General features: G+C 33.0%; 1 protein-coding gene across 2 annotated transcripts in view; it reads left to right on the top strand.

Moving 5' to 3' along the window:
• The window catches only part of LOC107442330 (myosin-11), a 41,036-nt gene extending 17,001 nt beyond the window's left edge, over positions 1 to 24,035 (top strand). The window contains exons 4-11 of one of the 2 annotated variants that reach the window (XM_043042230.2): positions 1,469 to 1,758; positions 2,740 to 2,976; positions 4,125 to 4,352; positions 8,511 to 8,726; positions 9,954 to 10,166; positions 12,336 to 12,638; positions 20,056 to 20,256; positions 23,395 to 24,035. In XM_043042230.2, the coding sequence (XP_042898164.1) occupies positions 1,469 to 1,758; positions 2,740 to 2,976; positions 4,125 to 4,352; positions 8,511 to 8,726; positions 9,954 to 10,166; positions 12,336 to 12,638; positions 20,056 to 20,256; positions 23,395 to 23,615 (1,909 nt within the window). In that variant the 3' untranslated portion in view covers positions 23,616 to 24,035. The remainder of the gene's footprint in view (positions 1 to 1,468; positions 1,759 to 2,739; positions 2,977 to 4,124; positions 4,353 to 8,510; positions 8,727 to 9,953; positions 10,167 to 12,335; positions 12,639 to 20,055; positions 20,257 to 23,394) is intronic. The other variant, XM_071186015.1, reaches the window with a different exon arrangement.
• The last annotated feature ends 2,392 nt before the right edge of the window (positions 24,036 to 26,427 follow it).

The following is a 26,427-nucleotide window of genomic DNA, read 5'->3' as shown; positions in this document are numbered from 1 at the left end:
GTCTTCTGGATTGGGTTTTAAATTAGAAGGCGACTGAACTGAACATTGGTAGCCGTAAAACCGAAAATTGGGTCGGCTGTTCAACGACGGTTATAATATAAAAAAATATAAAATAAATCAGGAGGAACTTTATGAATTTTCATGTTAACTAAATACAAAGTTACAATGGAATTGATAAAAAAATATACAATTTACATTTAAAGTTTGTATTAAATTAGGTAGATATGAACTTGATAGCCTTTTGATTCACCCAGATAGAGTGTCTGCTATTCCTTCTCATTTTTGTAACTTTTATTTTAAATTCGTGAATTTTAGAGAATATTTGCTATATAATGTACCAACGATAAAGTTCACTCTGCAAATTTGAAGTTATAAAATTAATTTTTTTTAAAAGTTTAGTTAACATTTTGTGCCTTTTGACACCCCTTTTGTGCTAAATATTACATAAATGATAAAATGCAAATTTACACTATCATGTAAGTTGATCATAACTATTACCCTTGCAAATAACTTTAAGGCTTTTTATCTGTAATAGTAAAAAAATAGTTTTTTTTTCCTTCTTAATTTTACATACACTTAAAAACACAGGTTAATTGTCATTGGCTCATTCTCCGCTTCTTTGTATAAGCGTCAATTCAAATGGCTATAGCTATCTGTGTTTATTGGTGATGGGTAATTTAGTACTCTTTAGTAGTGTTACTGTGAATGAAAGATAAATATGGAAAACGTCGACATTCACCGCTGAATGTCGACAATCACATAATCGCATTGTGGAATGCACGAAACATTTGTTATTTCTGATTCGATATTAAATTATTCGTTAATCTTTTAATATTTATTCGATATTTTAACATACAATTAGTATAGATTAGGAAAAACATCAGAGTTCGGTATACCAAGAAAATGTATGCTTGATCTAATGATACAGACGATGGGAATACTAAATTTTACAGGCAAATGTAAATTGATCTTAAAAAAGCATTAGTGTAAAGAGCACGTGTAATTATCAAATTAATATCAAATCAGATCTAGCACATGTTTCGAACATTCGAAAAAGCAACTTAGTGATTGTTAGCATTCACCAGTGAAGGTCGACAACCACCAATTTCACCTTTCACGGTGACGTATTTTCATATTTCTGTTAGTTTGGAATATATCATCAATAAACATTTTTGAATTTTAAAAAAAACGAGCTTTTAACGGGTGATTATTTTTAAATAGAATGATTATTGTATTATAATATTCCAGTTAACGTTGTTTTTTTTATAAATTCTAGTTAACGAAGGACAATTCTTTGCCAAATCTCAAAACGGTTTTCTATTTATTTACTAATTTTGTTTGTAATTTTCGATCTCGTTAGTTTCATTTTCGAGTAGTATTCTGGAAGACAATATTTTAAAGACATGAATATTAGAATATTTCATCCGAGATATAGAAAAAAAATATACTTCTTAACATACTATTTCAGAAAACTGGTCGAGAGATTGGATAGTGTAGAAGCGGAACTTCATCTAGGTACCAACACAAGCATGATCCAGAAACTTTCAGATGATTTAAGAAATGTAACAGACGTTTTGATCAATTTAACAGAATCTGTGACAGAAAAAATGGCGTCAGATGAGAGTCGTATGGAGATCATTGAGTCAAAAACAAACAAGATGGATGAAATGGAAAATTTGATTGGTCAAGTTGAGATGCTTTCAAATGCCAGTGTACTGATGCAAAGTGGTTTGTCTGATTTATGGGATGATATGAAAAGTGAGTAGAGCTAAATATTAATATTGAAAACTTTTAGACCCTTAACGTTCAGAAAACGTCTCATAAAGACACGTTTGAAAAGAAAAACAATAAACAATCTAAATTTAAAAGTTTTTGTATTCAATTGCTTCGGAGTTGTCACAACCGGGGGAAATTTTGAAATAGTGTAGAAAACATTACACAGGGTGGCCGCAACCGATAAATATTTGGGAAATTGGTTGTAGTTTCAGTAGTCGGCAATTTACTCAGAGGTAGTGCGCTTGTTCTTGTTTTCCAGTGGCGCAATCTATGGCCAAGAATTCGACCTCTGCCACAACCATAAGTCACACCCGTTTTATAAGGCTCACCCATTCATCCACAGATCGTAATTTTGACATGAACCAGAGAAAGATCAATCTCCAATTCAGTACCCCCAGAGGTATAGTTTGTCGTGGAAACAGTGAGTACTTTGTGACCCAACAAATTTAAGGTGCATCAGTCACCATTTACTACACGGGGAATCTTCGGTTGGCTGGATTCGAACTCCCATTCTCAAGAACGTGAGTCCAGCACCCTGGCAACCAGGCTATATCAGCCCCTTTGTAAATTGGTTACAAATACAATTCATTCGGCTGTTGAAAATGTAAAAAAAAATTATTTCACTTTATATTTTAGGAATTAAATTGACCTGTTTTACACGGAGTATTTATTAGGCATATTTTTCTTACTTCAAAAATTTTTTTAACGGATTAACTAAATGGCTTTTGTATTTAATTTTATGTTCGCATCAAAAAGTTTAAGCCCTAGATTCGTTTTTTCAAGATTCATTGCAATCTCTTCTTTAGAAATAAAATGTAGTCAGACGTAAACTCATTTCCCGTTCGTAACTATGAAATTCCTGTTAGAGGGGAATCCCCCGTTTTGAAAAACAATCAACAATTAGATTTTTTTTTAAAGATGAAAGTATCACATCTCTTAACGTATGAAAATGTTTGACTTTAGATGAAAGCATGCGTCTACGAAATGAATTGGAACTCCGACTGGAACAAGTAGAAAACAACAACATAGGAGGATATCAAAACTTGACTTCTGATCTAGGTTTATTGAAGTGGAATTTATCTCAAACAGAACAATCTGTATCCAATATCCGGACAGAAATTACTATCCTTTCTGCAGATATGACGTTAATAGAAAATAAATTATATGATGTTACAACAAACATGGAAGCTGGCTTCAAAGGTAACTAGTTTTTGACTGTAACAATAAATTTTTAGATAATGTGTATTTATATGAATTGTAACGTTATGTAACTATATTCTACACTTAACACGCTTTTTTAAAAAACACTTTCCAAATGAAACATGTTAGAGAAGATAAGCTTTTTTTTCTCTCGTTTCAAATATTATGGATTTTTATTTTATTTCAAAACCGTCGTTGAACAGCTGACCGAATTTCTAGGGTTTTTCGACTACTAATGTTCAATTCCGTAGCCTTGTAATTTTCAACCCTATCCAGACAACAAGAGAATTCCTGGATCAAGTATTGAGAGAAATTTGCTTTCGTGGAAGACTTTTTGAGGGACCTAACCCGCCCTTTTGCGTTGAATGGAGAGAAAAACCTCGAAGACCTCCAACGGTTAGCCTTTCTTTCTCGGTCTTTTTTTACTTAAAATTTAATTTTTACAAAAGCAAAGATTTTAGATAACAAAGACAAAAGAAGACTTTTAAGAACTCCGAGGGGTCACGTCCGAGAGGCAGACCCCCTACTAGATGGCTCAACGACATCGAAAATGATTTGAAAACCCTGAAGATTAGAAATTGGGAGTTGCCATGGATAGGAGACGCTGGCATTTGTCAGCTGTTGAGGCAGCCAAGGCCTTCAAGGGGCTGTTGCGCTGGCAAAGAAGAAAAGTAAAGATTTATAAACAACTCAATGTAAGGACTTAATGTAAGAACATTTCGTCAGCGCAACAACTTCTGTTTTGTTTTTTAAATTGATTTTGACAAGTTTTGGGATACCGGGTATAACAATAATACATGATCAGGTCTGCCAACTACTATTCTTTTTGTAAAATATTTTATAGAGTGGTAGACATTTCCAAACCAAAACTTTCAGAAATATTATTAATTTTGCCAATATTTTAAAAGTCTCATCATGAAAGAGCCGGAATAAAGTGGCGTAGCATAAGAATTTTCTATGTATTGGTGCGGAAAATAAGTTTAAAAGAATAAAAAATAATCCATTAAAGCATTAACTTAGTTACCAATAGAATAACATTTTACAGTAAGCGTAGAAAGTTGGTAGCCCTGCATAATTGTCTCCTATGTGAGAAGCTTTTACGGTTCTTTTATTCTAACTTATATATTTATCATATCTTTTAAATCTAGAGACAGATGCCAAGCTGGGAAATATGACTGAAGATTGGAGAAAAGTCTTAGACGCCAAAACTCGTGAAATAATGAAAAAAGACGATAAAAGGTTCGAGGAACTTAAGATGAGACAGCACAAAACGGATATTTCAGACCTTGAAGAGGATATTAAAAATAAATTTGGCTATGATATTTCCGAGGGAAACGAAGATGACATGGACGATATTGTTAGCTTTGGAAGTAAAGGTAAAGATATTTGTCTTACTAATAAAAATTTTTTTTGAATGATTGACTTGGGTAGAACTCAATTTTTGCTAGGTTTGTATTCGAAATACTTGGTGCCATTTAAACTTTAAGAATACAGAACTTTTAAGATCTATATATATATATTTATAGTTCTTAATCTTTTAAATATCCCATCTAAAAAAATAGTTAAATTTTTTTTATTTTGTACCCATTTTTACTTACTTTTTTTAATTTATTTTTATCTATTTTTTCATTTATTTTTATGTCTATTAAAATATTACAAATCTACAAATAAGTATGCGAAATTTAAGAATGTTGCACTAAATAAAGAGCTTTATTTCGAATATTTTTCACAAGATTGTGAGATAAAATAAAAAAAAATTCTGAAATTATTGATGATATTCACCTTCTAATCTTTAATAGCCTCCTTTATATTAATCTTATATTTAATATATATATTTATTTAATATATATATATATATACTAGGAGGCTCCGCCCCCTGCTCGCTAACGCTCGCCAACCCCCGAGAATTGCTACGCAATCCTATGTGGTTCACGCCGTGAACCATGGCTCGCTGCGCTCGCTCGCCAATGAACACAATGTTCTAGCACAAAGACATAGTATATTATCATCAAAGACATAGTATTTTATCATCAAAGACATAGTATTGTACTTATGTAGAAGAATTCTATCAATGTTCTTATTGGCTTTTAAAAAAGTATATTAGCTATTTAGATTGTACATGGTGAAAAAATCAAAACATTAGCTAAATGAGAAACATATTAGCAAAATAAATTATCAAATATTGCAGTTACTCACCTAAATTCAACTAAATGTGTATAATAAATTAGTTAATGCTAGAAATTCTGAAAGTTTTAGAAAAAAATTTTATTATTTAAAAATATAAACTTTAAACCCTAACTTTTCCTTGTGAGATAATAACCCTCAAAAAGTCTTTCATTTTCAAGAACACAAAAATTTGTTTTATCGCCAAATGAAATATTTTTTGGTGATCAGCATTATTGAAATCAATTTCTATATTAATTAACATTTGTGATAAAGTACATAACATTTTAGAACAAAATAAGGATGTTTTACATACAATAAATTAAAATGCATGGCTGTTAGCATTACCCGAGAAATACCACGTGGAGGTCGCCATGCTGCATTTCTAATCGGGGAGTTTTGATTTTGGCAGTTCCCCTTGCCTACTGCCAATAGAAGTTTCAATTAAATTTTTTCCAAAAAACATTTTTTTCTGCAAAGCTCTAAGAAATTAACACTAAGCATTTAGAATTTCTTTGAAAACACAATTATAGATTTGGCATCTTGGAGCAATTACTGAAAGGCTGTCAAATGACTTAACTCTTGACAGGCCAACATAAAGTTGTCCATGACTAAAAACTTGTTTAGTCAATACTAAACTGATTTTCTCAAAAGTCTGACCTTGTGACTTATTTATAGTCATGGAGAAGGCCAGCCTAATTAATTCCTAATTGAGTTTAAATTAAATATTATCATGTTTTTAGGGCATGAATCTGAATTGAACAACATGATAATGCTCACTCTGGTTATTGTTTCCGTTTTTAAAAGCGCTATATGTTGAGCCACCTCAGGTGACATTTGCCATGTGACATTTTTAGCAGCAATCATTGGTCGATTTTCTTACGTTGCCATTCGGGGAGTTGTAATGAGGCTTTTTTTTGGTGCCGTGTAAGAGAAATATATATATATTATTATCAATTTTAACCATACCTCCTGAGATACTGCAGGGCTTTTCAAAACTATCTAAAAATAATTAATAAAAAAAAAATTGGACTGTGAGGATTTTTGAAAAAAAAGCTACAAACAAATAAAGGGTTTCTGCAAATTACAAGCAATTAAACCATTAACCCCTTGGAGACGGGTGATTCAGAAAAGCATTCGTACAAAATCAGAATCAAGTTGTAATTAAATAAAAAACGGTAACTTAAATGTAGTCGTTTCTAATTTGACAGACTTACCTTGCTTTTACTTTAATTATTGTTAATTTAATCATATATATAATCAATGTTAATTCAAAGTATAACTAAATAGTTTTATTTTGAACAAAGTAATGGTGAATTAAATGAATCAAACAATTATAACTCCGCCCACAAATAAATTGCTAAAGAAATACTTTGATTATCAGTTTTATCTTTTTACCCTGATTGATAGGGTTTTATGCTGGCACGAATTTGTGACAGTCGGCGCGAAAGGGTTAAAGTCCTAAAACTCCCTCACGTATTTTTACTTGTAAATGAGATTTTAGTGAGACTTGCTAGAAGTTTCGTTTGCTTTAACTCAAATTAAAAATTGCAGTCTAAGAAATGTATCTCATTCGAGATGCAACGACTACTGTATGCATTGTATAAAAAGACATTGTTAGCAGTAAGTGTCTGCAATCATATCGAAAACAATATTTATTTTTTGTGCGTACTCATACTTTTTATCAATGCTACTTGCATACCGAATATTTAGCAAAATTCAAATGTTTAGAATAATTGGAGCTGGTTTCTTAAACAGATATCGATATTTAAATAATTTGCTCATTGAGACTTTTGATCAGTATAGCTTGTCTATGATAAGAACTCCCCTCGTTTCTAAGTCTGAGGCCTTCGGCTGCTATGGAAACAAGAATAGCGCATTTCATGGAGGGTAGCTTCTCTTCACTCTAGGGCTAACACAATAGACCGAAGAAAAAGATTTACTTTCTCTCTCCGACCCGGAACCTGACCTAAACATTGACCCCACACCCCTACTTAAAATAGTTATACCACGTTACCATAGTCACCGCCACGAGTCCAGACGAATAGCTGGGGAAGTTCTTACTTTAGACAAACTATAGGACACTATTGTTTCACACGCATATGCAGGTTAGTGGGTTCCTTTCAAAACATGGCTTATAAGCGCTAATCAAATTGAAGAACTGGTAGCACAAAGATACATCCAGAGTTACAGCGGGATTCGAACCAGCTACCTCCATGCTACAGATCATTCTGTAAGCGAGACTGCTCAGTCAAGGAGCTCTTTAAAAGGATGCTAATGCACCATTATAATAAAATTTAAATGGTTTTTCTGTAAAATATGATTAGTTTTCTGTATAAATAATTCTAAACGCAATTCCCTATAAAATATGTGCGAGGTCTACATATTAATATCTTTCACTTGAGTTAACTATTTTAAAAATTTTTCTAGGACTTTATTTGTAATTGTTTGCCGTTTGAGTAACTTTATAACGATAAAATTCAATTTCCTATTCACAATTTCAAAGGTCCTTCAAGCATTCTATGCCGAAATTTTCTTATCTGTGGTATAAGAGCTTTGATGACTCAAAGAATAGAGCGTTCGCCTTCCAATGAGGTGAACCAGGTTCGAATCTCCAGCGATGACTGGTAGACACGAATTCCGCATCCGGCTTGCACCGACCACAGTTAGGCGGATCATGAGTTAGAGTCCTTTTGCAGTCAGGATAACCGTGGAAGGTTCTCGTGATCTTCCTCTCCATATAACGCAAAGGCTGATTAGTTCCATCAAGAAGTCCTTCACGAAGGCAAATTTCTCCCAATACTTGATCCAGGAGTTCCCGTGTCTTCTGGATTGGGTTCGAAATTACAAGGCTACGGAGTTCAATATCAGTAGTTGTAAACCCAATAAATTGGGTCTGATATTCAACGATGGTCATAAAACAAAAAATATATGTGGTATAAAGAGTTATTTTTACAACGTCTTAAATACTTTAAAAATAAACCTGAGAAGATTTTTTTCTTATAACGTCCCATACAACTAGCTTCGTAGTTAAATTATGAATATTGACTTGCCATCATGAGAAACTCTCCCACCAGAAGCCTAATCTGGAAATGAGGAAAAATGACTGGTGGAAAAAATAAAAAAAATTCGATCATATTAACTGGAAAAATAATATAGCTGTGACTATGACGACTTACTGCAATTACCTCTACCGATTTAATAAATCATGGTAGTCAATGATACTTTTTACTAAAATTAAGCTTGAAACGTAATGGTTTTACTGCCAATTGTTTCGCATTTTTGGATAAGGTTCCTTGTGTGAGTTGTTCTTGTGTTGTAATAACGAAATTCTAAGTCAAACGTTCCATTTGAAATTTGTTTTCTTTCAGATAACGAGGTATGTTCTTTGCCAACTACTGATGATGAGCATCTCCTAATTACATTGTATGAAGATAAAGATGGTGTACAACGATTAACGTTTGCTTGCTTTCCTATCGGTCAATATGTTCTGAGCGAAGAAGCTGATAAAATAGAATGTTTCAGAGGAGAATGGAAAGGCACACTGCCAACTTGTAAGAAACTTTTAACAGAAGAAGAAATGAAAGGTAAATATTTTCACGAAAAAATATTTTGCAAGCTTATTTTCTTGTAAAACTAAAATCCAACGTAAACAGCTGGGAACTTTTTATGCACCATAAACTTCCAATTTATATGTATTGTAAGAATGTATTGTAATTGCCAATGCATTGTAAGAAATTATTTTGCTTGTGGTACTGAGATAAGCAGACAGTTTTAAAATGAGGCAGATTTTATCTCATATGCATGAATGCCAACTGTTGTGTTTTGTGCAAAACATATGATAAAGAGGTTGGGAATTGAAAATTAAAATGCGTAATTTTGTTTAAATTTGCTGCCACTTTAAGGATAACAATACCAGCTCACTGGAATAGATTAGTATTTTATCAATACGTTGGTATTATTAGTATGCAGTGTTAAGTAAACGCCCATTAAATCAAATTTAATGAATCAAAAACCATGTAATATATCATAAATTTTGATACCACTAAATATTTTTCACACAGTGGTACAAGATAGTATCAATTAATTTCTCCAAAATATGTATAAGTTGGTAGCTATGCAGTGTGTAATAAAAGATGTTTGGTGCGGAACATTTTTATATGTAACTGATAAGCGAAAGCTAACGCAGTTAGACTGTTTACATATCAGCCAACAAAAAAGCCTTACATTTACTAATATTACTTTTGAACACTACCTTTCTAGTGTTAACAGAAACGCAAACATTTGTTTACACTGAAAAAACGGCAAAGAAAGATACATTTCTGCTCAGTCTAAAATTATCAGAACATTCTGCATACATACCAATTGTTAATGATATCATTCTTTCCGTCCTAAAAGTTACAATACATTGAAAAAATGATGGGTTTTATTTTTTTAAACTCATGTTTAGCAAATGGTAATAGAATTTCTATCGGAAAACAGCACATACTAACGGTAAATATCATTCGTGCCGACCAAAAAGTTACAATATATTGAAATTGATGGATTTCAATTTTAAACTAATGTTTAAAAAATGGTAACAGAACTTCGGAACATAGACCATACATACTGATTGTAAATGATATCATTCTTTCCGCCCTAAAAATTACAGAAATTCGGAACAGAGACCTTACACACTGATTGTAAATGATATCATTCTTTCCGACCTACAAATTACAGAACTTCGGAACATAGACCATACGTACTGATTGTAAATGATATCATTCTTTCCGTCCTAAAAATGACAATCTATAGAAAATGATGGGTTTCACTAGGTTTGGCAGAAGAGTTAGATCAAGGAAATCTTTGCAGAAAATCCCCATATGGTCCAGATTTTGAAGATCCCACCGACTGTTCACGGTATTTCAGATGTTGGAGAAATAGGAGCGAAAGAACACGTTGCAAAAGTGGACTTCATTTTAATCCCATTGCAAAAAGATGTCAGACTCCAAGTATCTCCAAATGCGTGACATACGCTACACCAGCCAGTCAGTATTGTACATTTGCAGTTGTACTCTTTACTAACACTTTTAAGCACATTCATAACTATAGGTACTAAAGAGTTAAAATATATTTCTTTGAAACTAAGTCCTGTTTCTAAAGCAATGGACACTGATCTTTTATACACTGGTAGCAAAACTAATTTCATGGTAGTTTACTTTATATAATTCACCACTACTTAGTTCTGATATATATAGTTACACTTTAAATAAAAGTGAAAGAAAAAATAAGTCTGTCAAATTAGCCACGCTCAAACTTAACCTTTTGCTTACGGCTGGTACAACATATGGACCACATGTGATGGTACTATATGATACACCTTAAGCCTACGGCTGGCACAACATATGAACCACATGTGATGATACTATATGATACACGGTAAGCCTACGGCTGGTACAACATATGGACCACATGTGATGGTACTATATGATACACCTTAAGCCTACGGCTGGTACAACATATGAACCACATGTGATGGTACTATATGATACACGGTAAGCCTACGGCTGGTACAACATATGGACCACATGTGCTGGTACTATATGATACACCGTAAGCAAAAGGTTAAGCTACCTCTTTTTATTTTTTTCTATCCTCATTTTGATTCCGTACAAATTCAATTATGACTCGCCCGTCCCGAAAAGGCTAAGTCATGTCATGTAAACCTTTAGTGGTTGCGTCTGTTTTTTAAACGTTCAAAATAAATCTAGCATAAATTTCGAGTTCAAATGGTTTAACACGGGTCTCCAAATCGACATGAATGGTTGACTGAAAGCAAACAGTAACGAGCTTCCTCAGACCGGAAAAAATTTAGAAAACTTCCGGTGTATCCCTCCGCTTATGTAATGCCTACGAGGCGATGTGTGAATGAGCTAAGGCCGGAGCCCCTGAGTGGAGGAGCGGAAGTTTTGAGTGAAGTTAGGCAGAAGCCGCTAAGTTGATGAATGCATGTGATGAGCTGAGTTCTGACGGAGCCGCTGAGTTCGAATCTGTTTTCCTATCCGAGGCGTTCCAATGCTGAAAGTCTGTTGATTCACGAGTGCTTACTGCCATGTTAAAAGGAAGACTGAAAAGAGTTTGAGTGTGCTGTGTATCAGAAACTGGAATGTTGACCTGATCCACGAATCTGGCGGCAATACCGGTGGGCGCTCTAGGAATTTGGTTCGTAATTTGATTTGAATTTGTAAACTCTAAATTCGATTTTGTTACAGTTTTAAAAGAATACTTTACCTTGACTTTTAATTGCTTCTACTATAATTTAAGATAAATGTGCCTTTTGTTTTTAATCGTATTTACAGGATTTAGAGAATATTGTGATTTTTAGTTGTAATCACTTATAGCAGATTTTAGGATAAGCCGTGTGCCTTCTATTCTTGATTGTTTTTCTACGGGATTTGGAATATTATAATATTGAGGCTTATATGTTTAATTGCATTTTATTTAAAATACAGTTTCGTATTGCTAAATTTTAAACCTGAAGTAACTAATAATTTGGAAATATTTGATTTCTATTTGGAAATGATTTGAGTTTGTCTTTGTTTAAAAATTTTAGTTTTAATAAAATTGGTTGTAAATGTTACATGTTTCAAGTAATTCCTTTGTTGATTTTTTTTTTGAACCTGAGTAGCACTGTTACCAAAGTTAATATATTGATCACAGCATAACCCAAATTTTGGAGGTACACCACATTAAACAGTTGATTTGCTTAAAAAAATATACTGCTCAAAAAAGAAAATCCGGCGAAGTAAATAAAGTCTTTATTTCTAGTAAAGGTAAATTAAAGTATTTTTGGAATTGAAATTGTTTTAAGAACAGTAATTGATATAAAAAAAAACTCATTTAGTTTATAAAAATGCCATTTATTTGGTGGAAAATATATTTAACACGACCTATTAGGAACTTACTGACTTTTATTTTTCTTTATTTATAAAATAAATTCCTTAAATGCTACAAACTTCAAAAGGAATTATGTATTTTATAACTTTTATACGTTTTTTAAAAGTGACAAATGGTTACCAATTTTATTCAAACTCACTTCAAGAAAGCTGAAGTCATTGAAAAATGGAAACCTGAATTAAAAGTGGTAAAACGTGGTGGTAAGTATACTTACCACGGCTTTCAAAAGGGTTAAGTTAATTTTCGATTATTTTTAACAGCTGAAATGTTGAAAGACCTTATTCCAACCATAATCATCGATCCAGATAATGTATACAGAGCGAATGGATTGATGGGTACAAACAACTTAGGACATCTTGTCGTATATCCAAGGACATCGTTCAAGCTCCGTTGTCTCTATCCAGACAACATGTGGGGACTTCCGAAATGGAACAAAAATTATCTACTCTATCCATCTAACCAACTGACGGTGTTCATAACATCAGCCTCAAGTGAAGACAGCGGCGTTTATTCGTGTGTGACGCCTTTTGGAAAGCAGCATTCAATAACGGTTGCTGTAGAAGGTAAATATATGATTGAATTATTTGCGAAAATGGCATCTGTTTTAAAACTCGCACAATATTTTTTAATTTCATGAATCCAAATCTTAAGATACTTAATCAATTAGGTAATGATAAAAGCATACCTGCCAACTTTTAATCCCTTCCATTATGATTTTTCCCAGTGGTATTAAAATGGAATAAAAATNTGGTTGACTCATTCCCCGTCTGTTTCAAAAGTTGGCCTCCTTCATAAGTTTTCATATCAATGACATCAATTGGTGTTGTCGGTATTTCGGGCCTATTTGGCACAGGCATGAGAGACTGCTCCAAATGATTTAGTTTCTCAAGTAGTTCTTTATTTTTCCTTTCATCTTCTTTAATTCTTCTTTCCATGTCTGCTAACTCTTTAGCCATTTTGGTTTCAAAATCCGAGCATTCCTCATCCGACGTTGAGCCACGTGCAGGTCTTTCGGTCAGCCGCTTTCCGCCACGTCCGTGGTGGTGATACGTAGCCATTGTTGCGTGATTGCAAATATTAATTTCAGCAGTGATGTTAACGTAAATTAAAAGCTACTATATCGGGCAGAATCGTTTAACTTAACTTGCATCTACTTATACTCTTAAGTTAACTCAGAATTAGAAAACATACATGATTGCAAGAGTATGAAATAGGTATTACTCACTCAAAAGACACCAATGGAAATCCGAAAGTTCTACGACCTCCTAAAAGCATAAATTGTTCTTCCACATCACATCAGAGCATCAAAAGTCAGTTAATCCTCAGTTGATCGAGTTCAATGATTCACTTTCGACATCATGATATATTATCGCATGACCGAGAGCAACATCAAAATCAACTCAACTTTAACAAAGTGGTGAATTGTATTAAACCTTTGAATTATTTACGAATAGTGGTGGATAAAAATTTACTAAATTGAATTTTTTAAACCAAGAATTACAATTAATAAATTACCACGCGAAAATATTTATTCGCTGTCCGGAGCAAGTTATCATCCCTGAACTACAGCTGCTTTTAAAAGAGATTTTATTACTCATAAAGGAATAAAATCTGAAATGCCAGTGCCACTTGGATATGAAAAGAAAAGTGGCTTCCAACCTTTTGACTACTAATGGTACTCATTTGTCCAGCGCTTAGCTCATTGTAATATGTCCCAATCGTAGAGTCGACCCATGATCATGCGTCAAATATTCCCTAGATGGCGCTAAAGAGTTTCTTGCATGAAATAGCATTGTGGTTTTGCGCTGGGACAGATATATCCCACTAGTATTCTTTATTGGGACAGATATATCCCACTCGTATTCTTCACTGGGATTGTTATGTTCATTCATATTTTCTCAAATGAACATGGGAAAAAGAACAAATATGAGTTGTCCAATGTGTAATGTCGGGTTATGCAAAGATTGCTTCACCCTGCATCATACCATGTAAAAAAAAAGTTCATAAAATAAATTTTTCGGTAATGATAGCTGTGCTTGTAGTAAGTCGATCACTACAGGTGGGATATATGTATCCCACCATTAAGTACGGCAGGGACATATATGTCCCAGCCTCTAAATTGATAACCGCTTGTCAGAAAAATCCCAAATACTAAATTTGCCTTATTTGTGACCTTTTGAATAATAAACGGGACAAAAAGAAATCATTTTTTTAAAATCGTTGTCAAAGGGTTAAAACTCCTGCTACCAAGTATGTGCATACCTATCAACTTGTACGGTCGCTGAAAACGATTTTACAAAGTGGAAGCAAAACAATAATTAAATTTCTAAGATTTTTCTAAATACAAAACTATTAAGATATCTATAAGCATAATTAATCAACAAATGGACCTTATCAACTTCTTTTTTTTTAATTATTGATTCGACGTGGTAGCTTAAATTTCTTTTTGAAACTTAAGAGATTTAATACGCCAAAATGCTAATGTTGCTGCCACTAAGAAAATTATTTCTCAACGGCTGTTCAAGTTGGAAGCGATGGTTCTGTAGTAACGCCCCTTGCTAGCCCTCTTTAAAGTTTATAAAAGTGAAGTTTCATTGCAATAGAATACATTATAGGAAATGAAAATATTTGATAACTTTTATTCAAGTGGTGGGAGATTTTTTTTTTTAAATTTAAAATTAAATTCTTTGACAAATTTCCATAATTAGGACCATTTTCATTTTATCTCTCAGGGAGGGAGAACTTTTATTTAAATTAAATTCTTTTTGCTGTATTGCTACTTTTTTAAAAACATTTTGCAAATTTTATATTTTCTTTGAAAACTACTAATTATTTCAAATAAGCCCCGAGATGTTTTTTTAGCCCCCTATAGGTGATTCTATAGGTTTTGTTTATTTTTTTTAAATAAAAAAGAGAAAAAAAAAATTCAATTTCTTACAAGTTGTTTAAAACTGGTTTTTTTAACCCGTTAGCTAACACATGAAAGTATATTTACTGCATGAAGTTTAACACGTTGAAGGCCATGCTAATTTTACATGGCTTGCCCATCTGGCCACAGTAAATAAACAAACTAAATTTGCAAACATTAGACGGATTTTATTATTTTTAAGCCCATCTGGCCACAGTAAATAAACTAAATTTGCAAATATTAGACGGATTTTACTATTTTTAAGCCCATCTGGCCACAGTAAATAAACAAACTAAATTTGCAAATATTAGACGGATTTTACTATTTTTTAGATTTTATATCATGACATATCTGTCCTAGTCCTAGTGTTTTGATTTTATTGGGTATCTGGGTCCTGTACATTGGGCATCCTGTAATGACATATCTGATTGACTGTTGATGATGATGTGGGGGGGGGATCTCCGCTACTCGCTTTTATCCCCCTTGCTGTAAGGTGTATCTTTTGAGAGTTGAGTTGTTGGTGGTGAAGTTGATGACGATGACATATCTGATAAAAGCGGTAAATATTATAAACCTACGAATTATGTAGAAATAGTGGTGGATAAAAATCTACTAAATTGAATTTATTAAACCAAGAATCACAATAATTAACCGGTTAACGCCCAGCGTCATATATTTAGGACAGTTCCTTTTTTCAAAAACATTCATTGTGGTGGGAAACTTTTTTCAGCATTTTCATTTATTTGGGTGAATTAAAAGACTCTCAGATACCACAATGATTTAGTTATTTCTGATTAGATCTAGAATTATAAGGAGCAAGTACTTTTTGATCTATCAAAGACTTTTTGAATGCCCTAAGAGCAGAAAAAACAATTAATTTCGAAAATAAATTATACTACTTTTTCCATAAAACCACTTTTTGTATCATTTCAATATATAAATTCGGGACAAAACGGGTTAAGTAAATTTTGAATAAATTTTCTGCAATGCCATAAAAGAGTGTAAATTTTATAGTTCTATATCATGTTATACGCTGTTAGCCAGCTGTTTTTCGCGGCCTATGTGAAAGGTCAGTGTCAGCAAGCGGTGGCAGACGCAGCCTAAATGTAATTTCAGTGTCTGCCACCGGTGGTTGAAGCGGCTTAAATGGAAAGTCCAGTGTCAGCCACCGATGGCTGACTCGGCTCTCAACATGTTAATAATAAAAAGATTAAATTTCGATTTTTATTGAAGTTTTTGACACATGGTGAAAATAACTTTGAAAAGCCAATTGTTATGTAGGTACCACTTAAATCAGAAAATGCAAAAGAAAAAGTAATTGGCTCATAATTCAACTAATATGCATGCCAACATCAACATGCAGTTTTAAATTAGCACATTATGCAAGTAATCAGGTGTAAGCAAATGGTAGAATGGTAGAAATCATATAAATCTCGGTGCGCTGCNCCTTCACATCAGAGTCCGGCGTCTTGAGTCCGCAAAACGTTAGCAAGCCCAGCAGGTGTAAGCAAAAAAATTTTTTTAACTTTTATATATTTTTATTTTATAAAAAAAGTGGTACTGCATTGTACTTATTTGATGAAATTTTTTTCACAATACGAAGAGATAGAACTTGAACAACAATTATTTGAAGAACAGAATGAATGAAGGTGTCCAGACGAGTTTAGGTGAATTGAAATAATATAACTTTAACTCTCTTCATTTTTCTAACGATTTTGAAAAGTACTATTTTCATATTTCCAACAAAATAAACGTGGTTGCAATTTCCTTACAAACATTTATTCGATAGAATCGAGGTATTTGTTTTCCCTGTGATATACACGGGCCAAAGCCTCCGATAAAATTAAAATAGTGGCAAGAAAGTTATGACATTTTCGTTTATTTTAAAATAAAATAAATATATTTTAACTACAGTGTTATGATAAAAAAATATAATATTATTTAAGTTCTAAAAATGATTGCGGTTTATTTTTTAAATAAAATGAATGGAGAAAGTTACGCTTTATGTTCGATTTAATTTAAACCAAATTTTTTGTTTGGTAGTTTAAAGAAAATGGACCACTATTTCTTAATATTTTATAGGAAGCTTCGACGTTTGTACATGGATGGTGTTCTCTATATTAGGGAACGCTGCAAGCTCCATATTTGATTACTTATTACTTGTGTTTACAATGCTGAAGGTGCTAACACTAACGTAAGATGGCGCACAGCTTGCAACAAGAACAAACAGTAATAAACAAATGGAAAGAGGCCAAATCAGGACTGCCAAAAAAGCGAGTTATTCAAAATCTAGCAACCATGTCACCTTTTTTTAACAATATATCTATAAATAACTAAAACAAATTTTCACTTCAAACTCACCAGAATTACTTAATAACATTAATATCTTGTGAAATATGGCACATTTGAGCTCAGAAATTATCTAATTTACTTCTATTATTGAAAACAAAATTATCCGCTTGAAGATATCGACTCGCAGAATAAGCTGTAGTAAGCAGTTGCAGACTCTCTAACTGGAACTAGAGCAGGTATTGAGCTCGAGATTGATATTGTTCACATTTATATTGAAAACAACATCCATAGTAAACATTCACGTCCCGCAGTGGACTGATCGTTAAGACACGCTTCCCAGCAGATCACCGAAGTCAAGCATCACTGGCTGCGGTCAGTGTGCGGGAGGGTGACAACTTGGATCAGTCTGCGTAGGGACCGAGGGTTTGCGGTATTGGTCGTCGTTAAACTTTTCTACCGTAAAGCGCTCGACTTCGCGTGCAGGTCGTTCGGGCTACCGAAGCGGGAGTGCCATCCCCTCTGCAGACGATCATAATTGTGATGGCATGTCTTCGGATCATCCTCAGGGATGTTTCCCAGACCGTCGCTAATAGCCCATTGTGCAGCACTAGTTCGACGTAAATGAAGAACAACAACAAGTAAACATTCACATTAGGTTAGGACCTATGCAACTTTTACAAAATTGATGTTCTCGAAAGTAATAAATAACTATTTATTTCAATCGCAAATAAGATAAAAATTTTATCATGGGACCGCGCTTACATCAAGGAATATATTCCTCTATGTAAGCGCGGTCGCACGATAACATTAAATCCATTCATAAAGGGTTAAAGTTTAGGGATCATGCTTTGTCATTTTATTTCTCGTAATCAAGCCTCTGTTTGTCAAAATCGTTAACATTCAAACCTACCATGTCATAGCGTAACCATCACATTTTTGGCATTTTAACCCTTCTAGGACCGAGATCGTGATGACGCAACTCCCAATTTACTACCCTCCCCACACGATATCATATGTGAGACGAATCATTCCGACAACAGCAGACCATATCTATTTGGAACGCTATATTTCAATTTTTAAACAACATTGAATGTCGGTTGAAGTCAGTTATAATTTCGAATAAATGTCTCGCAGACTGCTGACCATTAATAGAGGCGATCGCAACACTCGAATACGCCACCTGGGGAGAAGACCGGTTCCATGCCTTTGATCCTTCAATCTCCTCCTCTTTTCAGGTGTATTGGAATGTGCTACGATATTTTTCCGGGAGAATCCTTTCTGTCCCAAAGTCACAGGTGTGCCTCGCTCAAAGTTTTCCCCCCTCCCTTTATAATCANTTTTCTTTACTATTTTATTTGTAGTTAACGAATGTTTAAAAAATTCAGATTGATAAAATTTTTATTCTCGCAAATAAATATGTGTGTATATGCTACCACCACAGAAAAAAAAACATTCTTGACTTCTTTCAAAATTTTTCTATTTCAATAAAATTTTAGTGACTTTTTTGTATTAATACTTTCAGAACACAAAAAAATACTGAATTACTGATATACATTCCTTTAAAGCGAAGTCCATAATAAGTTGATTTCAGTAATAACATGAACAATACCTAGTGCATAGCTTCATTTAAAATACTTCTAATATACTAGTATACAACTTCTTTTGAGAGATGAGAGAATTGGCGAGTTTCTAGTCTTCAAGAATTGTAGCAGGATTCGAAGGTATTAAAATACGCCAATGCTAATCTCATTGTGTAACCCCTATGCTTTCTCGAAGTTCTTCCTCCCTCTCTGCGCCTGAACATCGTTAACAACAGGTGTGTTCTTAGGGGGAGACTGTCTTGAGTAGTACAATGGGTTATCTTTTGGGCCAGAGAGGCCATCCCCATTTTTCCTTTTCTTAATATTTTTCGTATTTAATTGCTAAAAATATTTTTTTTAAAATTTCCACGACTCTTTCATTCAGAACTATGTTTAATGTAGTTTTCAGTTCCATATAGTTCCCTAACTTAAAATATTTTAATATTTGAAAACCAAGACAGAAACAAACATTACTTCCTTCTTCTATGACTCTCCTCACGCTGATGGTGAAAGCATGCGAAGTGTTGCCATAGATAGAGAGTTCTGCTCTACGCCATCTATAGCCCATTTCGAACGCCAATGATTTATCGGTTCCGTTTTTTTTTAAAATTAAACTATGTAAATAGTTGTAAGTGTTTGCTTTTTCGAGAGATTTGGACGCGTATTACAGCGCTTTGGGTTTCCGTTAATAATTTGACGGAGTAGGGAAAGAATGGAATGATATTTGTTTAGTTAGGGTAAACTTGTTTGCAATCTGAGGTTCTCTAGATTGTATTTTGTATGCTTCGTATAAGTTTTGAAACCTTTTTTTTAAAAAAATAAATAAATATCGCGAACAATTTATGACAGTATATTCAGGTATTGTCAATAATAAATTGTAAATTTCCATGCATTTAATTTCAATAATGATTTAGAGGAATTTTCTAAATGAAATTAGGCTTAACGGAAAAATTCGCACAGTCCCGTTCATAGGTTTACTCTCAGAGCATGTTTTTCTGGAGAAGCGCTTCGTGCTCTTATCGAATGTTCTGAATAGGTTAATGTACTGCCGAAATAGAATTATGAACAAAATGCAAGTCGGTCGTTACAAAAAAAATAACACGCATTATCATGCTTGACTCTATGACCCACTTGGACTGGCTATAGAGGAAATTTTTTTAACACATATAATGATGGTACAATTCTTAAATTTATTTCCAGCAATATCGTGCCCAGAGTTTGACTCTGCGTTGTTGCATGGCTTATCCGTATTCTACAGGCCTCATCCAGAAGGCATGGTCAGGGTATTATCAACTCAAGCTCAATTCAAATGTGACAATGATAAAACGATATCCGCAACTTGTTTAGCCAACGGAATGTGGTCAAGGAGGCCTCCAACTGAAGAGGAGTGTCCTACACAAGGTAAGAAGTTTTTAAACTTTTACTCAATACAAATTTACCTTAACAAAAAAATTTATGAATAACCCTGTATATTTATCCTTATATGAATGTTATGTTCACTTAAAAACTCAACAAGTGTACCAATATAAAGTTGACAACAACTAGCACTGAAGCAGGGTTTAATGGAAGAGCAAATCTAATTGAATAAAGCAACATTACTGTTTGCTTTAGAACTAAATATAATCTCATAAATTATTAACATGTCCTGGCAGTCGAAATATATTGTTTTTGAGACAATTTGAAACACATTCAAGTTTTATCGGACAGGTCAAGCTGGTTTTAATTACAAAAAAAAAAAAAAAAAAAAAAAAAAAAAAAAAAAAAAAAAAAAAAAAAAAAAAAAAAAANACATAGCTGGATTTTAACAACTATATTTTAAAAATATACTTGGATCCTGCTATTGTAAATCGTCTGTGTGCGCAGCAATAAGTATACTATACACAATGGTACACTATATCCAAAATCTTTAAAGAACTTAGAACAAGAAGGTTCCGCACTCTGCTTACTATCACTTGCCAACCCCCAATAATTGTTAGCAATTATTTATTTGTTTGCTTCACAAACAAATTTACCATTAATTTAAATCAAATGTATAAACAAAATATTCTGCATTGATAATCCTAGTAAAATTTAAGAAGTGGAAGTACGGAATTATCATATTTACAAAATAATGATAATAGTGCCAAGCAAACAGGAAACTGTGTGCGTTAAAGGAAAAATGGGAAATCTCTGCTACCCTTGGTGTTTAACGTTATCCTTGGGATATACACAGCATTCCTAACTCTAGCACCCATCGTGATGGTAAAAATAGAACCGATTTAGTAATTTTTTTCTTTACCATTAGTCTGTTACACAAACCATCTGCTACGCATATGTTACCGTTAAAGTATATAATGCAGTTATTTCATAGAATATTCCATGAAATTCCATGAAATAACTGATCGTGTCCGTTAAAGTGTGTAATATGTTATTAATTTGACACTTTAACTAGTTATTCTATGAAATAACTAGGTATTCTATAAATTAACTAATGAGAGACAGTTAAAGTGTAAAATAAACAATTTATCTAAAATGAAATAACTAGGTATTCTATAAATAAACTAATGATAGACAATTAAAATGAAAAAGAAGCAATTTATCTAATTTATGCAGCGTATAAATGGTATTTATGGAAACGTACCAGAAAATCATTTGTTACAACAAGGATTACTAAAATGACACTTGGAATTACAAAGAACATTATTTCTAAAACAAAAACATTTTTTGTTGAATAGTTCATAAATGCAGTAGGGGTGGAAGGTAAATGTATTTGTCGTGCGAGATATATGATATAGATTATTTTACACTTTAACGGGCTGCAGATCGTTATTCTATGAAATAACTAGTTAAACCATGAAATACAAGAGAGTTTTACACTTTAACGGACACGATCAGTTATTTCATGGAATAACTAGGTATTCTATAAAATAACGGATTTCATACTTTAACGGTAACACATACATTTCGAACTAACACGACAATACCTTCGCTGAAACACAATCTCTGCAGTGGTAGACCAGTGACACTTATTAAGAGTTATTCTGGTTGAAATCTTAATACAATTGTTTCATCATCAGTGTCATCCCTATTCAAAGACGTCACCTTGTTATATGAATAGCATCCTACTATGTCACTGCAATCTGTTCAGAACAGAAAAGTCCCCTAGCAGCAAAATAATTTGGGCCCTCATTTGGCCAGTATTCGTGAATCTTGGCTGATTGATTGATTTGTTCATTTACGTCGCACTAGAGCTGCACAATGGGCTATTGGTGACGGTCTGGAAAACATCCCTGAGGATGATCCGAAGACATGCCATCACAATTTTGATCCTCTGCAGAGGGGATGGCACCCCCGCTTCGGTAGCCCGACGACCTGCACGCGAAGTCGAGCACTTTACGGTAGAACAGTTTAACGAGGACCAATACCGCACACCCTCGGTCCCTACGCAGACTGATCCAAGTGGTCACCCACCCGCACACTGACCGCAGCCAGTGATGCTTGACTTCGGTGATCTGCTGGGAACCGTGTCTTAACGATCAGTCCACTGCGGGACGTGAATCTTGGCTCAATAAGGGTTCAAAGGGCCATTATTTTTCCGATATTGGCTCTATATAGAATTGTCAGATTCACCCGATATTTTATATCCATTATTTAGCCAATGTAGATTCTATATTGGCCAATGTAGGCCATTTTAGTAGGGTGTGTAGCGAATTTTTATAACAAAAACTAAGCACCTTGTAAATACTTTTTAAGCACTATGTACATCAACAAAATACCTAATAATTTTCAAAGACTTTACATGATCATGATAAAATAACTAGTTTCCGACAAATAACACTTTTCTTGATTCTATTAGCCATTATAAAATGATCAAGAGATTTTTCGGTTCGACATCAGAGGGTGGAAAATGAAGTCTGAAATTGCGAATATCTTGCAAAATGCAGCAGAGTTGCACATGAAAGTGCAAGAATCTCACCGAGCTCAGCTCAGTAGACGCACGTGTGGACTGAGCATTCCATCAAACATGTAAAATGATTGGTGATTTCATACGTTACGGGCAGACAGAAAGCCAAAACGGATTGTGCTTGAATGAATTGTGAAAACATTGAATAGTACTATGGGGAAAGCACGCTTTTGCTTAATAAGTTGCAAAAATCAACACGGTAAAGAAAAAAATAATCTCATTTTTAAGAAGGGAAAATTAAGCACTTTTTAAAATCACCTAATGTAAAAAGCACCATTATGTGCTTTTAAATAACGAAAATTGAAAATAAGCACCTTTAAGCACTTTTTAAAAACGCTACGCACCATGCCTAGGACCAATATTAAAAAATCTAGACATCTCCATATTGGTCTATGTTCTCATAGGACCATATGGAGCCAATTTTGATCCCAACTTAGGCCCAAGATAAAATTGTTGCTAGGATCCAATTGATTTACCTGATCACTAAGGGGGATAACAGCACACTCTCTCCAGCTGAATTAGCTGGGGTAAATACTGGGTTTATTAAATAAATCGGTTTAAATTTATCTGTCATTAACATCCTTCTTCTGCTTCAGATTCGGGAATGCCTTGGAATTGTCCATACCTTGATATTTCAAGCAAGCCCAATCTAATTTTGCATCCAGTTAAGCCTTACAAGGATAAGATAATAATGTTCAACTGTACTCATGATTCACATAAAACCGGAAGCCCTTTCACTAGGTGCAAATCTGATGGCAACTGGAGTCACAAAGACCTGCCAGATTGCTTGCCGAATTCACCAGGCATCTCTTTCTAGGCTAATTAATTGTGTCACAGAAATGAAATTGCAACACGGACAGAATATTTATCAGAGATCACACAATTAGTGGAATAACCTAATAATTGAGTGTGTGCAATTCACCCGACAAAAAACATTTTCATTGTAAATGTATTGAAAACGATGAAGTATAAAAAAAAAATAAGATAAATGGTTTATTTTGAAGACTGCATTCATTTCATGCAATTTTTCTTATTGAAAACAAATTTGTTAAGTGAATCATCCTTCAGAAGAAAGGAAGAAGACTTTTTATATTTTAAAGAAAAATATTTTTGTGGTTTATAGCCTCGATGTGCGAATTTTTTCTAAACAAAATACATAAGAAAATTTTTGTGTTAAAACAACTTTTTGTTGAACTACAACAAAATGAATATAAAATAAAGCTTTATAGCAATCGTATTCAGTGATTGTGTTTGTTTTTTTAAATGAAAATATTAGATTATTTATACTTGTTATAATAAAATTAAAGAAAAGTGAGCAGCAATGGCATAAATCCAGCTTTTGCCAAAATGTTTCAGAACTGTTCAATTGATTGTCATGGCTCAATTAGTAGAATGGGTCAAAAAGTAGAAGTATCTTAAATCTTTTAGTGCAGAGAAATTGTCAACTATATAAAAAAGAATGAAAATTTTTTATATGTATGTACTGATATCAGCTGCTGCCACAATGGACAAAAATTTGATTAAAAAAACAGTTATATAATTTGTTGATCCAGTTAATGCTCCTGCAACTTTGATACTCATATTTTACCATGCAAGATTATGAGAGATATACATGTAAAGCAATTTTGGGAAGTAAATCTAATGAGCACGTCTTTAAAACAAAAAGGAATTAAATATTAAAACTTGAAAGTCCAAAGTTGGGGTAGCTTTGGTTACTTCATCTTGAATTCTAATAAAATTTGTATTAAATGACTTAATATACAACTTTTAAAGAATTATTATTATAAGAAATTAGGTCATAAATTTAAAAACTATAATTCATCAATATAAGTTTTTTTTTTCTCAAATAAAATTTTTATCCATTCAGTCATGTTCTAGTTATTCGATAAGCATGTTTTATTATAGATTAAACACATTTTATTATTCATCATTCATGTTTTATATTAAATTAAGTATACTCTACTATTATTAGGCTTGTTTATTATACATTAATTATATTAAATTACAAAAAGAGTATTTTACTACTTAATAATATTAAAGATCTATACCTACATAAAAACTTTTGTAACTTTATCAACTGTGCAAGTCAAGTTGCTGATGCACCGTGTGGCAGAATTTTTTCGAATTTTCTGCGACAATTCTCTCTTGTACTACCTTTCTGAAAGACTTTTTTAATAGTAGCAAATATACTGCTTGTCTAAGATAGGTACTCTGACCGCCGCTAAGTCTGCAGCAGTCTGGTGCTATGGAAACAAGAAGAGGGCATTTTAGGGAGGGTGGCTTCGATGAAGAAATCTCATCTTCTTTCGCCGTAACCAGTCCTAAAGAGGGACCTGCATCCCTACTTGAAATAATCATACCTCGTTACCATAGTTACCGCTACAGCTCCAGACGAATGTCTGGCAGAGTATCTATCGTAGACAAACAGTATATAAGTTACTAATTTTAAGTAACAGAAGCACTTTCTGTTTACAAAAAAAATCTTCATGTACAGAATAGAACCAGATATAATTTTAGATTATAAATATAAGATTTTTTAAAAAAAATCTAAATATAAAAGAATACATATTCTAATATTATTGGCGATATTCTTCTGTTATAAAAAAAAATTGTATAGTTAGCCTTTTTAAAATTTTTGCTATTTCAATCTAAAATTCTAGTTAAAGTCAGTCATTGCGGAATTTTTTCTATTCTCAAAAAAAAGTAGAAAAAAAAAAGAGTTTTTATTCCACCTCCAATATGTGGGAAGGCATTTTTTAAATATAATTCTGCAGAAAGAGGGAAAAAAGTTCTGCAAAAATTAAAATATTTTGAAAAATTCTGCAGATAAAAAAAAACCCTGACTTCCTTGCATCCCAAATAAAAAATCTTTCTGCAAGAACTGTATAATGTTCTTTAAACTCTTTAACCGTGTCTCAATTACTCAAATCTTTCTGCAAGAACTGTATAATGTTCTTTAAACTCTTTAACCGTGTCGCCACAATTCTGCCACGGGGCTGATGCATGAATTATTTCTAATAGTACATCCTAAATTTTAACAAAACTTAAATACCAATATTATTCTTATATACAAATATTATTATTCTTAAACACAAATATTATTCATATAAAGATAATGATTCCTGCTTTGATTGTTTTAAAAACTAACCGGTTTCTGAGTGTATGGTTCAGACAGAGCCACACCCACACACTTGACAATAAAAACAGTAACCCGTGATACTAATGATGGAAAAAATGAGCATTAGTTACAATAATGGAAAAACACATCACATTTGTATACCTGCCAACATTGGAGAAATAAAATAACGGATATTTTACTAGCAACATTTTTTAGGCAACAAGTAAAGTTTTCATGCATAATCATGTAAGTCAAAAACAGAAACTCAAAATTGGTAAAAAATATAAGCACTTAACATTTATCAAACTATGAATTTGTATATAAATCTTAACCTAAAGAAGATTTTTTTAAAACCATTACTTATAATTACTTAAACTATTAACACTTAACATACTGCAGTACTGGCAGTAGGATGATACTATAGGATACAGTACTGGCAATCTGTTCAAGAATAAAATAAGTTTTTTTGCCATTAGCAAATATTTTATCGCCAATTTTTTTAAAAAATTTC

Source organism: Parasteatoda tepidariorum, chromosome 9 (genome assembly GCF_043381705.1).
Source record: "Parasteatoda tepidariorum isolate YZ-2023 chromosome 9, CAS_Ptep_4.0, whole genome shotgun sequence".
Classification (NCBI taxonomy): domain Eukaryota; kingdom Metazoa; phylum Arthropoda; class Arachnida; order Araneae; family Theridiidae; genus Parasteatoda; species Parasteatoda tepidariorum.
Note: the sequence above shows the minus strand (reverse complement) of the source record. Positions and strands in the feature narration are given on the sequence as shown.